Source organism: Limulus polyphemus, unplaced genomic scaffold (genome assembly GCF_000517525.1).
Source record: "Limulus polyphemus unplaced genomic scaffold, Limulus_polyphemus-2.1.2 Scaffold21, whole genome shotgun sequence".
NCBI classification, from domain to species: domain Eukaryota; kingdom Metazoa; phylum Arthropoda; class Merostomata; order Xiphosura; family Limulidae; genus Limulus; species Limulus polyphemus.
This window is the reverse complement of record NW_013665631.1, coordinates 1217165-1234699: the sequence shown is the minus strand read 5'-3', so window position 1 is coordinate 1234699 and position 17535 is coordinate 1217165. Positions and strand designations below refer to the sequence as shown.

At 31.1% G+C, this 17535-nt stretch overlaps 1 protein-coding gene across 7 annotated transcripts in view; it reads right to left on the bottom strand.

Moving 5' to 3' along the window:
- The window catches only part of LOC106458298 (CUGBP Elav-like family member 2), a 199517-nt gene that overhangs the window by 114751 nt on the left and 67231 nt on the right, over nucleotides 1–17535 (bottom strand). For all 7 annotated transcript variants that reach the window (XM_022384614.1, XM_013917802.2, XM_022384587.1 and 4 more), the window contains one exon: nucleotides 4050–4098. In XM_022384614.1, the coding sequence (XP_022240322.1) occupies nucleotides 4050–4098 (49 nt within the window). The remainder of the gene's footprint in view (nucleotides 1–4049; nucleotides 4099–17535) is intronic.

The following is a 17535-nucleotide window of genomic DNA, read 5'->3' as shown; positions in this document are numbered from 1 at the left end:
TCTTTTTCGCTCGCTGCAACACCATCTTAATGGGAAAACGTATGCAAATGCGGAAGGTGTTAAAGAGGGCACCAACATATATTTTGCTTCAAAGCCAAGTGATTTCTTTAATCATGGCATTAATAACCTGAATGTAAGATGAAAAAGCATCATCGATAAGAATGGAGATTATTTAATTTAATAAGTGTTTTGTTTTGATATATATAAGTTGTTCGGGTTTTTTCATCTAAACAAAAGCGACATTAATTTCTTAACGACCTAATATATTGTTATCGTAGAAATTGTGAAATTCTCCTAAACAGAAAGTTTATAATTATTAAACAAATTGTTAAAAATTGAGAACAGAAAGTCTTGTATTTAATTTAAGGATTATAAAGTTTTCTAAACACAAAGATTTGTTGTTGTTGTATAGATCCAAGTAACACTCAACAGAAATTATTATTGTTACCGTACAGATTATGAAATATTGTAGAGAGTTCTTATTGTTATCTTAGAAACTTGAAGTCGAACCAACAGAAAGCTTTATTGTTATCTTACAAATTGTGAAGTTTATACAAATTATTGTTATCGCAGAGATTGTGAAGTCTTTCTAAAGGAAAGTATTATTAACATCACAATACAGTAGTATTACGACTACTGCTAAAATATTCTTCTTCTTGAACTCGAGGGAATCAAAAAGCATTTAAAAAAACTCAATACTGAAATTATCCACAGTTGCCTTTAACTAGGTATAAACACCATTTTGGGATTCATGAACGATTATATTCTCTCAAAACAGCAAACGATATCAACAATACTAAATCTCAGAAACATAAAGTTACTCTACGAAAGAAGGTGTAACGTTCAATCATAAGATACTCTTCGATGAAGAAGGCAATATTTCAGTCAAAGCATGAACTATAAGGTTTTGTTTTTTTATACTTTTTTTTAACAACATTCATGAGCAGATCTTCCTAAGAATCAATGATAGAGAGGGTTTATATAGAGCCTGATACTCCCACTGTTGGGACTGAAAACTTCATGAGAAAACACACTTATACACAATGTGTTTACATTTTACAAAGTCAAATCGTTTATTGATTTCTGGGAAGTGTACATTGTTATTGCATTTAGAGAGAGAGGGAGAACGTTGTTGACTTTAGAGCCTGAAGAAACACACATATATATTATTGATATATCTTAAGTCTATTTTCAGTGAATGATATATTCTTCCTAGAACACAAACAAATGAAAGCACACAATATCTAGAGGATGAAGATGTCATTTCCACGGTAACGTAAACCGTATGATTTTTCATTCCACAACAGACTCGTTTGTAGAAAATATACATTAAACAAAAATATGTAAAACAAGTTTCTGTTAAGAATAAATACTTAATGAGACCACCAGTCAGTGCTATTAGTTTATGATGACGAAACTATACTTATTCGAGTGTACTAATAAAAAAATAAGTAATGCGGTTAATTTCTGTTCTACTGAATATGTACACTCACAGAAAAGTAAAGAAACACACAAACTTTTACACCATCATTATATCCCTACAACAAACAAGAAGTAACTATACATGATAAACTTCTGCTTATCTGTACTTCTAATGGATGATAATGTATATCTACTGAGCTTATGCACTGTAATATCCCCTTATTAGACAAAACGTAAATATCCTTGCTAAGTTTATTATTCAGCTGTTTTCGTAACCTAAACGAAAGCTGGTAAAACCAGCCAGGCTGTTGCTCTGTTCTCTTCAACATAAAAACAGAAATCAATACGCCTGCTGAGCCCGTGCGTCATAACATCCGCATGCGAAACAAGAGTAAACACACCAACTAAGTGTCTACTTATGAGTATTTACAACACAAGAAGTAAAAATATCCAATAAGTTTCTGCCTTGTCGTATTAAACAAATAAATACACACGCACGCATATGTATATACTTGATTGTTAAGCAGTGTATAACAGAAGCGACAACAAAATAGGTAAAGACATGGTATATGTGCTTGTACGCTATTGTGTCCAAACATTAAAATATAAAAGAAAATGTTCGATAAGCTCCCGTTTCTTAGAACACTACACAAACTATAAAACAGATACATTTTTGTTAATCGATGGTTCTTTTTTTTGTCGTGCAATAAGGAAGAGAAAGATACTGTTTATTTATTTGTTTGTTTCAGAGCTTATGCACCATCCACTCGTTCGTAAATTTGAACTGGTTGGATAAAAAAGAATGTAACTAGTTTTGCCAGATATAACAGTGAGGATTGTCCGTCATTTTTGTAGCACACTCATGGCCCCACACTGCGGAAAGTGTTTCTGCAACAACGGGCAGCGAACCATGAATCACCGGATCCACAATCCGAACACGTTAACTACTAGGACACGTGCAGCCCTGAGGATTGTATACCCGCTTAATTCCTGCTTTTTATTCGAAAATCAAAGTAGAATTCGAAATAATTGTTGTTCAGCTTCTGCTCAACTGTATTTATATGTTAAGCTTCTGTGTTATTTTATTTGTACATAAAGCAAGAAGTATAAATGCTTGCTATTCTTCTGTGTTATTTTGTTAGTACCCACAACAATAAGTGAAAACGCCTGCTATTCTTCTGTGATATTTTATTAGTACACACAACAGTAAGTGAAAACGCCTGCTATTCTTCTGTGTTATTTTGTTAGTACCCACAACAATAAGTGAAAACGCCTGCTATTCTTCTGTGATATTTTATTAGTACACACAACAGTAAGTGAAAACGCCTGCTATTCTTCTGTGTTATTTTGTTAGTACCCACAACAATAAGTGAAAACGCCTGCTATTCTTCTGTGATATTTTATTAGTACACACAACAATAAGTAAAAATGCCTGCTATTCTTCTGTGATATTTTATTAGTACACACAACAATAAGTGAAAACGCCTGCTATTCTTCTGTGTTATTTTATTAATACCCACAACAATAAGTAAAAACGCCTGCTTTTCTTCTGTGATATTTTATTAGTGCACACAACAATAAGTAGAAACGCCTGCTATTCTTCTGTGATATTTTATTAGTACACACAACAATAAGTGAAAACGCTTGCTATTCTTCTGTGTTATTTTATAAGTAAACACAATAATAAGTGAAAACGCCTGCTATTCTTCTGTGTTATTTTATTAGTACCCACAACAATAAGTAAAAACGCCTGCTATTCTTCTGTGATATTTTATTAGTACCCACAACAATAAGTGAAAATTCCCGCTATTCTTCTGTGTTATTTTATTAGTACACACAACAATAAGTAAAAATGCCTGCTAAGCTCCTGCGTAATTTCCTTTTTTACTCAAATCAAGTAGATCTATTTTTCTGCTGTGTTTACTGACTGTGTAAAACTTCTGGAACACAAATTGATACCATATTAAGCGATAAGTTATCATTAAACACAGAACTGTACTTTATATTAGACTATTCAATAAAGGTTAATGTAATATAACCTTTTCGCTGGAAGAAGTACTGAAGTATAAACATAACAACACTTTATTAACGCTAATACCCCACTCAAACTAACTTGTATAAATCTACATTATAAAATAATGTCGTAGAAGTAAACGCGAATAATAATACGAAGACAGATCTGAAGGTATGAGAAGTGTCATTGAAAAGTATATATATATATACGTAAATACTATTACTCAGTAGTGAAAAGTAACTGCTTGTATTGTAGTAAAATCTTCGTGGGTTGGGCGTAACAGATGTTAAGTGTTAGAAATGGTTGTTTGTCAAACAAATGTTCATGTGATAATCTCATACAATAATGGGTGCATTTTCCTTTAACGTTAGCGTGATCTGTATAAAGATATTCCGTTACAAATTTCATACGCTGCGAATGAGCTTTTACTCTCACAAAAAAGGTTCTTGAGTTATTTGTGTAAAAAATATTCATACACTATAAATAAGCCAAAAGTTAATATTGTAAAAAAAACACAAAAACTTGCGCACGCTACTGAGTGCAAAAATGTTCACAGTTATACCGTTTAACGATGCATGACGTTATTGGATGAAAAAACAAATGTGGGTCTTACCATTTTTGGTTTCGCTTTCAGCCGGTTTCATCTGAATTGGATGTTGCATCTACAAGTAAAGATCGATAACAATATTTTATTATGTTCATAACACCAACAAAACAAAATACTTCTAAGTGGTTAGCAAGGAAACTCTTCGAATGCATGTACAAGTTAAACAGTTTACACACGTGCCACATAAATTTTAACAAAAGAGAGAATGACAATACATGTCGGATTAATAGCTCTTTGTTAAAGACGCCATACCTATATCTTTAACAAAAATCAACAATGTCGTTATACAGGACAACAAACATAATAAATTCGTTCCATAACAGCTAAATATCTTTAAAAAAAGAGTAAAAATGTTACTATATATATCAACAGGTATAGTAAATATGTTCTCAACAAACCAAACTATATCTTACAAAAAAGAAAGTAACATTTTTGTTAAGCACACTGTGCATTAACCATGACATGTCTATATTTTTATGTACACACATACACACAAATACAACTCATGTCACTAAACTATCCTGATATTATTATAGCACAATATTTCTGCCACAGTATTGTCATGTTGCATCGTTCCCGTACGAATATTGAATAATAACAGCGTTTACAACTAGATTTTTCCATTGCAATATTGTTTCTGTAAAGATCTTGAACTACAACATAGGTTACATCCTGATATTTGCATTGTAATACTGTCTCTACGCCAATATTAAAATACAACATAAGTGACATTCTTTGTAATGCTGTTTGTGTACCAATGTTAAAATACAAGATAGTTTTTGTATCTTGATATTTACATTGTCATATTTTCCCTGCGTGAATATTAAAATAATACATAGTTTAAATGTTGATGTTTACTTTGTAATGCTGTTTGTGTATCAATGTTAAAATACAAGATAGTTTTTGTATTTTGATATTTACATTGTCATATTTTCCCTGCGTGAATATTAAAATAATACATAGTTTACATGTTGATGTTTACTTTGTAATGCTGTTTTTTCACCGATATTAAAATACAATATGATTTGGTTTTTGTTAAGCACAAAGCTACAAAACGGGTTACCCGTGCTCTACCCATCACGAGTATCGAAACCAGATTTTTGGCGTCGTAAGCCTAAGGACTTATCACTGAACTACTGGGGAGGGATAAAATATATTTTGCATCCTGATAGTTAATTGTAATTACTGTTTCTGTAAAGATATTGAAATACCAAGTGGTTTCTATCCGGATATACAGTGATTGGGGATTTTATTTGAATAATAAATTTCTGCAATTCTTATTTTCTTTTAGGACCTAAAACAGTAAAGAGTCGGTTTAAAGCGTCAGAATGTAATTTTACAAAAAAATATATATAAATAAAAATCGTACGATTTAACTTATGTTCTGACTTTATGACTTAAGTGCTAACGATAAGAAAAAAGTGATTAGAGAACAACATTATATTATCATACAATTCTACTTTCGTCCAATCACAGGTGCCTCCCTCTTTAAAACGGATTTTCCACATTACACGCAGATATACATAAAAACATTATACACGCGAAAGTAAGTTTTGATTGTTATATGTATGAGATATTCGTACTTATAACACAGGATGTATCCTTAGCGCCACTTAATGTAAACTACAGAAAGTTTTAGTCTTGCAAACTAAGTTTATAACGATAATGTGTTTTTTCACATCGTCGTATATTTTTACAATGATAATATATTGTATTTATGATAAAACAAAACAAAACAGTTTTTGTATTTGTTACGGTGTGAACGCCTTCTACAAGCTAGCGAAACATGATTATAACTAATTACATTTGTCAAAACATATTAGTATTAAGCCTTTTATATGTTATAACTTCTTCTAATTCTTGGAAATCCCCGAGAGACTATATAAACAATGTAGTGTTTAATGATATAATAAACCTAATACTAATGTCTTATGACAAGTGTAATTAGTTTTTGTATTTATTTACCAAAGCTTTCTTGGTTACTACAGAAAACGTGACATTAACGTAAACCTCCTATCATTGTAAATGTGTTTATTACTACGGTGATAAAGTAGATGCCATTGCTAAACAATTGACTCAAATGTATATGAAGCTTAAAATCATAAATAATATTCAAGGTTAAACTGGTACATGTTTTGACGTTACAACATGTAGAGTCGTCAACTTTTTGAAGGCCATAGATAGGCCTAAATAAAATGCTTTTAATTGTGTACCAGTTTAACGTTGACTATCATTTATAATTTTAACTTTATACACAAGTGCCAAAATACTATAAATAAGTATATGAAACTATTTTTGAAATTTAGTTTTGACTTCTTTGCTATTATGCCTTTAGCTGCATAGTCGTTCACCAAGGTTTTATCCTATTGAGTTTTAAATTATCTTTATAAAACTTGTTCGAATCACCATAGTAGATATACTTTCTTTGGCATTTAAAGCAAAAGTGTAATTTTTTGAATTTAGCAATGCGGTAAACCCACCGTTGTAACTTCCATCAAATATTCCAAACAGAAAACATGATCGACTATTTTTTCATTAATTAAAGAGCAAGACTATCCTAAACTCCCAACTAATTTCTAAAGTTCTCAATGGACCATAAACGGACTGACAGATGCTTCGCATGTTTCCATATAATTTTTCCAACTGTTTAACGGATAAAACTAATGATACAGGATTTAATTAAAATTACGCTCGGTCATTAAGCAGCAATAGATAACATATAACCCAGGCGCTCTATGTAGAGTCTTGTTCGTTATTCGTTCTAACACATACCCAATAAATTATATCTGCTTTCACTCTTAATTACATGGATAATTTCATCTGGGACACAGAAGCCCTTCTTATAGATCGTTGTTATCTTTATCAAATATGCTCTTTTCTTAATCTTGGCGGTAATGAAGAAATTACTCAGATACGTTAGTTTTTAGTATATATTTTTGAAGAAAATTTTACACACATCAAACTTCTTATACTAAATGTAGCAATTACAAAAATTGTGCCTAATTGCCCTATATTAGTTAATCAAATATTTCTAATAAGGGCGTGAAAAAATATTTAGGTATATAAACTTCACAATTTTTAATAAATATTTACCCTATCGTATATATTAAAAACTAATAAGAATTATATTAATACAAGGATGAGTTTTCTTTCATCGAATAGTAATATCAAATTCGTTCACAACCAATAGCTGTTTGTTGGAAATTATTTTTTTTATATTAGAATACGTACAACATTTAGACCATTAGTGCAGTAATTTTCAAATATAAATACTTGAAAATGACCGCACTAGCTGTCAAAAAGTTGTACTTATTCTAATATAAAATAACATCCTACTACCCACTGTTAGTTGTCAACGAATTTGATTGAATAAGAATTAAATTAGTGTAATAAATATACAATAATGGCGTAAACTGGAGTAGTAATTACGCTAAACAGTATTAGACAGGGTGCATGTACAACAAGCACACGACATAGTAGTATAATTGGGGTTCACATACAAAAACAAATAAGAACAGTGATAGACTATGTTCATATAATAAGTAAGAAACAATGTTATGTTCTCTTTGTATTACAATCTCACAACTAAAAAGTAAGAGTTAGCTGGAATCTATGTATAGCAACCAAACAACAAGACTGTTAGCTAGAATTCACGAGTAACAGGAAAACAACAAAAGTATTATCTGGAATTCTTGTGTAACAGCAAATCGTAACATTTGTTATAGTGTGAACACCTTTTCCATCCTGGCGAAGTATTATTATAGTTAATTATACTTGTCATAAGCCATTAGTATTAGGCATTCTTTATTCAGTCCTTTATGGATTTTCAAACATTAGAAGAGTATTAATATGGTATTCCAACTACATTATATTCGCTATATCCATTGCCACCGACGCTTTTCGCTCAGTACAGAGCTCTTCAGGCCGACTGGAATACAATGAACACAACAGTGGTTGGAACACAATATATATATATAAACCATTTGTTACAGCAATTGTTATGCCGTGAACTGAACTTTTTTTTTTCCCAGCTGGCAAAGCTGATTGTAATTAATTATACTTGTCATAAGATCTATCATATTTTTAAAACTGCATTCTTTATCTAGTCTCTTAGGAATTTTCAGAATTAGAAGAGTGATGATGATGTTAAAAATTAATTTACATAAGTTTTGAATTCATCAAACTTAATAAACATCAGCGGTTACAACCTGTTACATGAAAAACAACAACAACAACAGTGAACATTAAGAATGTTTTTATAATGAACAAATTAATTTCCGTTTTTATTAATTATGAAATTTGTGAATATTTAAGAATGGCTACTGACCCTTTGATTTAATAGTTTCGAATCTCGAAAATAGTTTCAGTTTTCTTACGCATAGTACAAAAATCTATGTATGATATTCAGAATTTATCATTTTTTTACGTAAGATATACACACTTAGAGGTTAAACTGTTTTAGAGCCTATTTTATTTTAAATTAGTTTCATTCTAAACATGCTGCTCCCAAGCATAAGTATTTATTTATTATTTACAAAATTTGATTGTACTTGATGAACAAAGAATATGTGAGATCCATAGCTCCGTGCCTATCCGCTATATTAGAAGCACGAAGATCAATAGACCGGAAATTGCAGCAAGTATATTTCAGTACGAGTAGCACATGTGTAATGTTGCAATAGAAACATGCAATTTTAGAACCGTGATTACAGATGAGGATAAAATGCAATTAAGATTTCGAGAGAGAGTCTTGTGGTTGCTGGTACCAGAGCGGCTTTAAATGAACAGAACTCGGCTTAACCTTTTGTTAGATTGTATAGCTACTTCAAGTATAATACTTCTATATTTTAATATTAAACAAAAAGAATAGTGCATTGACTTTAATTAGGAATTCAATAATTCGACGGAAAATTTTGATTTACATTGTTCCAATTTCGCTCCTTTTGTCTCTTATTACAATATTAACTGCCTTGATAAAGTCATAATTTTCTCTCTCTAAGAAATAAAAGGAAATTCGCTATCAAGAAAGCTTTAATAATTTTCTAATTTTAAAGCCTTTTTATCTTAAATTATCCCACTTACTCTTCATTCTATAGAAGTGTTCAAAAAGAATGTTCCACGGTTTTCCTTGATATCTAACTAAATAAAAGACTAAATAGTTTTTTAAAGCAATCTACCATGTCTATCAAAAGTCATCTTAACACTCTGCATTCTTTTCTACTTCCTTTACGTGTTCCTCTAAAACTAGAAAAAGTGTTTTTTGTTATTTACCATTCACTCTTCAAATTGTTACTAATTTGAGCCTCCTGGTGTCTCAGGGGTAAGTATACGAACTTATAACGCTAAAAATCAGGTTTCTATACTCGCAATGGACGGAACGCAGATGGCGTCCATTGCTTAGCTTTGTGCTAAGCAACAAACAAATGAACCAGTAATGATTACTTCCATTTCGTTGTCATTTCTCTTTTATTTCTTATATGCTCATAAATAAATGCTTTAGACCTCCTCTATAGTACTATCTTCTCTATCTTCGTTCTTTGTAATTCTTTGGAATCAGCTGATGAAGTATAGTTAATAATATTAATCTTTGGGCATTAAACATGTCTCTGCTAATCTGGGTTTTTAGTCATTTGGATAATAAGATTTTCATTTGATTTCCATGAGCAATTAGAAAGATAAAATTTTCATTTCATTCTACATATTTCTAATTTCAAAAAAATAAATAAAAAAGCACAATAGTCCTATACTCCTCCTCTTATTGTTTGTAATACAGCATTCTCTTTCTGACAACATGAAGTATTAGAGACCGTCAAATGTCAACGATTTCGCGAAATTCCCAAACAAACAAAAATTAACTTTTTTTTGTTTCTAAAAGAGAAAAACTTTAAATGTAAACTGAACGATAATTTTATCTACCAAAAAGTAATATAGCATATATATATATATATATTACAGAATATTAGCTTTTCCTAATAAAAATATCTATAATAAATGTTTCTTTAGTTGTTTTTGTTGACTTTTGCGCAAAGCTACTCAAGGGCTATCTGCGCTAGCCGTCTCCAATTTTGAAGCGATTGTCTAGAGGAAAGTCAACTAGTCAATAACACTCATTGCTAACTCTCTTCCAACGAATAGTGGGATTGAACTTCGCATTACATCACCCACACGGCTGAAAGGGCGGGCATGATCGGTGACGGAATTCGATCCCACAACACGGAGATTGCTAGTCGATTGCCCTACTACCAGGTCGGCCAGTTCAACTGTGAATGAGGAACAAAAAGAAAATGCACAGATTTTACGATGGTCATACCTTAAGTTACATTTTTAATAACGTTTTTTTCTAAAAACCGTTGTTCAATAAACTAGTCCCTGAGATAAGCATTCCTTCCCAACAACTCTCGTCATGCCCAAGTCACAAAAATCAATATAGGTGTCATTTTCATTGATCTACTACACAACAACTTGGTGATAGTTATTTCACCTAGACACTATTTTCTACCATAACAGAAAATCATTAGAAGGCTATTAAAACTGGTTGGTGTCTTATAAATAACTGATTAATTTTGGTAAATTAGAAAGTATTTTTCAATCCAACCTCTCATAAAACAAAAAAAAACACCAACAAAGAACTGGAAAACAATATTGTATTCAAACTTAATAAGCAGTAAACATACGTTAAAGTAACATAAGAATGTTATTTGTTGTTCAATACAGAGAGAAAAATATTAAACAAAAAACCGTGAATTGTTCAATTTTTAAACGTCTTTAAAAAATAAATAAATAGCAAAGACATTTTAAGTAAATTGGTAAAAGTGTAACTGGTAAAGGTTTTCCTGTGGTGCTTAAAAGAAGGAGATCTCACAATACCAAAACAGAAGGTGGAATTTAAAAGTGTGAGTGGTAGAACAGAAAAATAGCGAATAGTAAAGATAAAAACAAACATGAGTCAAATGGTAATTATGGACGACGATACTGTCAGTCTTTGGAGAGAGAGATAACAGAGACTGCGAATGATAATATTACTAGGCAGTTTTGTTTTTGTTCAATTATCTTTTTGAATTGAAGGGTATCTGTTCTTACGACATATTTAGCAGGATTAGTGTATTTTGTATAATGGAATCAGAATATTCTATATTTCTTAAAAACAAATTCAGGATCTTGTGTAAAATCTTAGTTATTACGGTATAGTCATCTGTAACGTAATGCCTGTGAGGAAGAAATGTAATTTGTGGGTGTATAGAGTGTTGGGAGTGAGACTAGCTATAAATAAGACAGTTGTAAGTCGGTCGAGTTGTAGTAAGCTGAAGAAATGATATCATTGTCTGAGGAAGAAGTCAGGAAAAGGTTAAGGCTTAGTATAACCTGTACATAAAAGGTTAAGGGTTAGTACAACCTGTAGTTCCGTACATAGCTAATAAAGGCACAGAAGTTTGAGGACTTACACCTCGCTTAACGATTTACAGGATTGTTCTTGTTCACAAACACTGAGACATCCAGCTTCCTGTAACTTAAGTACTTCTTTCAGCCATAGATCCCAGTGCCTACCTTGTAGTTACGTTTATAGTGTAAGACTTGTTAAAATCCGTCTGATAACTAATATATCAAATGTGAAGCCACTTTTTCTTGATCGAATATTATGTATTGCAAACCTTGCAGTTCTTGTACTGTCATGTGTAGCTTAAACTGACAACTGAGTTGTAGACAGTATTAAAGAAGAGTAGTGTGACATTAAAACCAACAATATTGAAAAATGTATATCTTCTTTTTGTTATTTTTGGGACTCTATTTCTGGTCTACAAGTTGCAATTCTTCTATTGATAAAAGTTAGAGCTACCATTCGTGATAATAAACAACTTTGTATCATGTATTACGCATTCCACCATAATTTCAACCAAAAATGCTCGTTTATTTGGATTTAATTTAAATTTAACATATAATTTAAGGACAACATGAGGACTGTCGATCCTTTTTGACCGTTCCATCCACTCAACTAAATTTTAAAGAAAAAAATAAGAACATTCAAAGCAATCTTTTATCATTCAAATATCTATCAAGCCTTCCCTTAAATTTGCTGCAACTGTATCAACAACACCAGAGGTCAACACATTCCAGTGACCAATCAATCTGTTATAGAAATAAAGTTGTCTTAGTTATAGATGGCTCCTACCCTGTCAAAATTTATATTTTATATGCTTTTATATAAATCCTACCATTTACCCCATTAAGTACGAAAAAGTATGATGCTTAGACACTAGTGATCCCTTTACAAGTCTTAACAACGTCAATCAGAATCTGTCTAACCTTTCATTTTTAAAGAGAAAGCCATTTGAGAGATCTTAACCTGCCCTCGTATGAAAACCTTATCATCCCAGGTATCGTATTAGTAGCCCTCCTCTGAATCCTTTCCAACAATTCAATGTCCTTGGTAAGGCAAGACTGAAGACAGCCTTTTTTCATACACTTGTTTTAGTTCTTACTATTCTCGGTTTTACTGTTTTATCACTCATATATACCATCAGACTTCACCTTTAGTCGGTTTCCAAAACATTTATTCAGTTCCCACTGTGTGAATATGTTTCAGTTATCTTGTACTTTGCGCATTTCCGAATAATTCTCCAGAAAGCCGTCTAAACTATTTATTCAGTTCCCACTGTGTGAATATGTTTCAGTTATCTTGTACTTTGCGCATTTCCGAATAATTCTCCAGAAAGCCGTATAAACTATTTATTTTTATTTATACAATAATTCTTTTTTTCCCCTATCCTAAGTCCAAATTGAGCTGATTTGCTTTCTAGTTATAGCGGTTCTGATTTACAGAAGTTATGTTGTAACTGCATTTGCTTATGTAGAGGTATATATTATTATAATTATCTTATATTGCTTGGTTCTAGTTCTATTGTAACATTTTCACAGAATAATCGCTTTAACCGATGTTATAGTTTCTCATGAATGTTTAACGAATCATATAATTTTATTTGTTGTAATTTGTCTGTCGTCTAAAGTGTAAATTGCTAACTCTTAAACTTACAAACACAAAACACACCTGTATGGGTAATTTCTTTAAAAAAATGATATTATTCTTTAAGTTACCTTTACGAAACACAATGTTAGGATTAAACATGAAAATGAAACATTTTGGGAAATTCCATTCAAAATTTAAGCAAGCGTTCCTAAATTTCAATATTCCAGGTTAAAACTATTTAGTGTAAAGGTTTTTGGGCTAGCATTTATTAAAAATGTTTTTGATATTTGGCATCAAATATTTTTATATGATAAGAAAAATTATCGGATACCTGTAAATATACTTTAGATTTAGATGGTTTACAGTATTTACATGAAAAGCAAGTTGGGATCATCAAACTAAGTATATCCAAATTTTTAAGATGGTTTAACTTGTTCGTAATATTGTGCAACAAGTTCAAGTTCAGAATTTTCACAAATTACATTATTATTAATAGAACAACCATTTTTACTTGATAAAATAAATTATTACAAATTCTATAACATGCTTAGTTTCTCAGTAAGTTTATTGAAGATGAAAGCAAAAAAGCCATCCTAGTTTCCACAAATAATTCGTCTATTATGAAATATTTTACTTTGTTTCATGTACAATAATTAATGTTAAAAAATAATATAAACGTTTCAAGCCAAATAAGAAATAAAATTTTGTTATATTACATACCAAGGTAATAGGTTTGCATGACTATTAAACCAATTTACTTTTTAATATTCACGCACACATTTCCTGAGAGGTTATTATAGAGCGCATAAGAAAGTAACTCTAGCAACTAAAATAAAAATCCCTATCGCGATAATGGGAACGATTGCATAAACAAAAGATTCTGGTATTTGAAAAAGATATATTCAACAGTTGTTATGCTTAGCAGATAAGTTACTATTATGTACTTAATATGTTATTTTAGTATTTTCGCACAAAGCTATACAGCTAACACGTAACTATCCTATTCTAGGATTAAGCTATAACAACAATATGTATACAATAATGTATTACGTCAGAGGTAAACATTGTCTCTAAATTACATGTTTGCTACCTATGTATTTGTTTGGTTCGGGGCAAATTCCCAACCACTTCATAGTGCAATGTCGCCATTGTTATGGCTGGTGATGATGTCATAAGGATATTCATGTTGCGAGGTTATTAAAGGATGTATAGCAAAATCCCCTTTCTCGAAAGAACTTGCGCAACGGAGAGTTTGTGGCAAGAAATGTTCCTGAAACCACACCCTACGGCCAGTCCGTGGAACATCTTTATCCATAAAGAAACTTCGAACTTTACTCCATAAACAGCTAACAGTGAAGTTCGGCATATTTCCTGTTACTTTTAAAAAGGTAATGGACAAGAACTTAAAAATGATGAAGGTTTATAAGTCACAAGTTTACAAACTTTTAGCCATAACTCGACATCAATAGTTATTTTCTTAAGAAAGGTGGCGTTTCATTTTCCCAAGATGTAGAATGAAGGAAACTTCCTGAACCAGTTGGGTAAAAGTTGAAAGATGACTGCAGAAAGTAAGATGGTAGTGATCCCATTCAGCCAAAAATCTGTCTAAGTTCTCTGATGCAGTTCGAATGAATCTTTGTGTTTTTGAACTGTTTAAACAGTTCGTTTGTTTTAAAGTAAATTTAATTAAATATGAATAACTATGAAGTAAAATACTTCGAATATATAATCTTTCTATTATATACGTGCCTATAATTAACGAATCCAGTGATTAAAACTTAATTATGTTAAAGTAGCAAAGAAGTTAAACCTTGTACACGTTTAAGTAACTTTATTTTGGGAACCTAAGCTTTCAATATATTGTCTAATGAAATGAAAAAGAACATTTCTAAGAAAATGAGCTATTCTTGTAAGAATGAAACTGACAAGCTACGTGATGCAAAGATTCTATTTAAGCCTTTCTATGTCCTTATCGACAAAATACTGTCTATCGCCTAATTCCTCTAACGAATGTATAAAATACGTCAATCTGTATGGGTTTTCATCTTATCTACTCTCCTGGGGCCTTGATGACCTCGTCCTCCATAACCTAACATGGTGTGGCAATATACCTAGCAATCAAAGGAGCTTAAATATATCTGATTTAACGCTCTGTGTTAAGGCATTGTGAGCGTCGAGCTCTTGCTGTGTTCAATATTATCAAGCTGTATTTTAATCCTCTCTACTGAAATGTTCATGGTTGTTTAACACTGGAATACGTGGAAAAGATTATATATCAAAACACAGTTGCCGACATTAAACAATGCAACCAAATTACGGAAAGTTTTGTATTATGATGAAGTTTCCATTCGCTGATTCGAATTAGCATGAGGGAAACTCTGAAAAGTGCACAGATAGATAAATAGATACTTTATGGGTGGATAGATAGACAGATAATAGATTGTTCGACAGATTGTTAGTTCAAACAATTGAACTGTTTCAATTACGGTTTCATTGCTATGAATTCACTTCACAAAGTTCGCGAATGTCATGCGTTATCTTCCTAGCAAGAAGTGTTTTTAAAGTGTTTCATTTTTCAAAAAACTTAACAAATAATAATAATTAAGCGAGTAGATACTGCGAGATTTCTGGATTTGGATTAATAGCATACGCGAATGTTTTAGGATAAAGTGATTACGTTCTTTATAGGTATATTTGTTTATAATTTTCATTGAACGTTACACAATGGCTGTCTGCTTATATCCATTTCTAATTTTAAACTTATGGGCTATAGGGAAGGCAGTTAGTCAACAGGACCTATCTCTAACTCTTGGGATATCATTACCTGACCTAGTAATGGGTTTGGATCTTTACTCTTATAGCACACTAACGGTCCCAAACTGTAGAGTGATATTTTTAAAATAATGGGATGTGAACCTTGGATCCACAGTTCGGGCACTCTAGAACTCGGTCCTGTCGGTACAAAAGGCTTACTAACCAATGATTAAATGTTTCACATAAAGTAAAAATGTTAAAGTTAATGTAAGTATAAAACTGATCATTGTTTATCACCAGGTCACAAGTTAAAGTTAATGTAAGTATAAAACTAATCATTGTTTATCACCAGGTCACAAGTTAAACTTAATGTAAGTATAAAACTAATCATTGTTTATCACCAGGTCACAAGTTAAACTTAATGTAAGTATAAAACTAATCATTGTTTATCACCAGGTCACAAGTTTTTAATGAGCGTTAATATTCATAAGTTGCTTTAAAACTAAGTAATTTTTATAAGAAGTCGGGAGGCAAAAACTTCTGATTACGTTTAATGAACTAACATTATTTAAAAAATAATTTTTTGTGTTTTTCTCTCTTTATCTACATGACTTAGGAAAATTACTAAAATATCATTTAACGCTTGTTAACACAATTCTCTGGTTGGCTTTTAAGATCTCTTAGCTTGTAGGAAACAGTTCCTTAATAACTTTTAGCTTATAAGTTGCTTGTGAAGGTAGATTTAAACTAAATTATTTAGCTGCATGGGAAAGTAGAAACAAAACAAAACAGATCAGGCTTAGAGTTGCAGTGAGATGGTGTACTTTTCCTTTGATATTACAACACAATACAAAGTTAAACAATCTCAATTAACTTTTGCCTTTTCACCACGGTGTTTCCATCCTTTTAAACAACAAATTGTAAAATAAATGTCCTGACTCCTTTCCATCCTTAAGCGACTAGTTGATGAGTTCTTTACAGCACACATCTTTAAGGTAACTTCTCTTGTATCTTTAGGGAATCTAAAATATTATTATTCTCGCTTTTTGATCTTATAGATTGGAACATATGGAGCAGCCTTAAGGAATAGAATAATAAAGGTAAAAAGGGACAGAACAAATGAAAGGAATGTTTGATATTGTTTTTCTAATGTTTTCGTTTGCAATTAGACAAGATGAAGGTGTTCATCTCACTTAGGATGATTATTAAGCAAAATATTATATAAAAACACTATTATGTAGTGTGAAACTTTATAATGTTTTCAAACTAAGTAATTAAAAAAGGAGAAAACGAGCCAATTATGTTCCAGATATTGCCCATATATTTTAGATCCATCATTAATCTTATTTGACAGTAGTAAACAGCCGAAACACATAAAAGTCTGCACTTAACTTTATTCATATATCAAGTTGTAATCGAGAGAAAAATGATGAAATATAAAAGAAGAGAAACTATATTTTATAAGCATAAACTAACTTATTTTTGAATATAGGGATTGTATTTTATGCGTATATGTATTTAAATATCTATCTAATCCATGCTATTAAGTTTTAGTTGGAGAAATTGTATGTACATATTTTTCATAATTTAAAAAAAATATATATCCTGAGGAGCTTACCTTTGAGGCCATGAAATTAGTAGCATCTTAATCAGATCATGTCATAAGAAGTTAGAAAATAATAAAAAAGGTAAAAGATGGGAAAGTTTAAGTAGTTTAACATTTGTATCCACAGGTGGAAATTTATACATATTTTGGTTTATATATATATTTATATA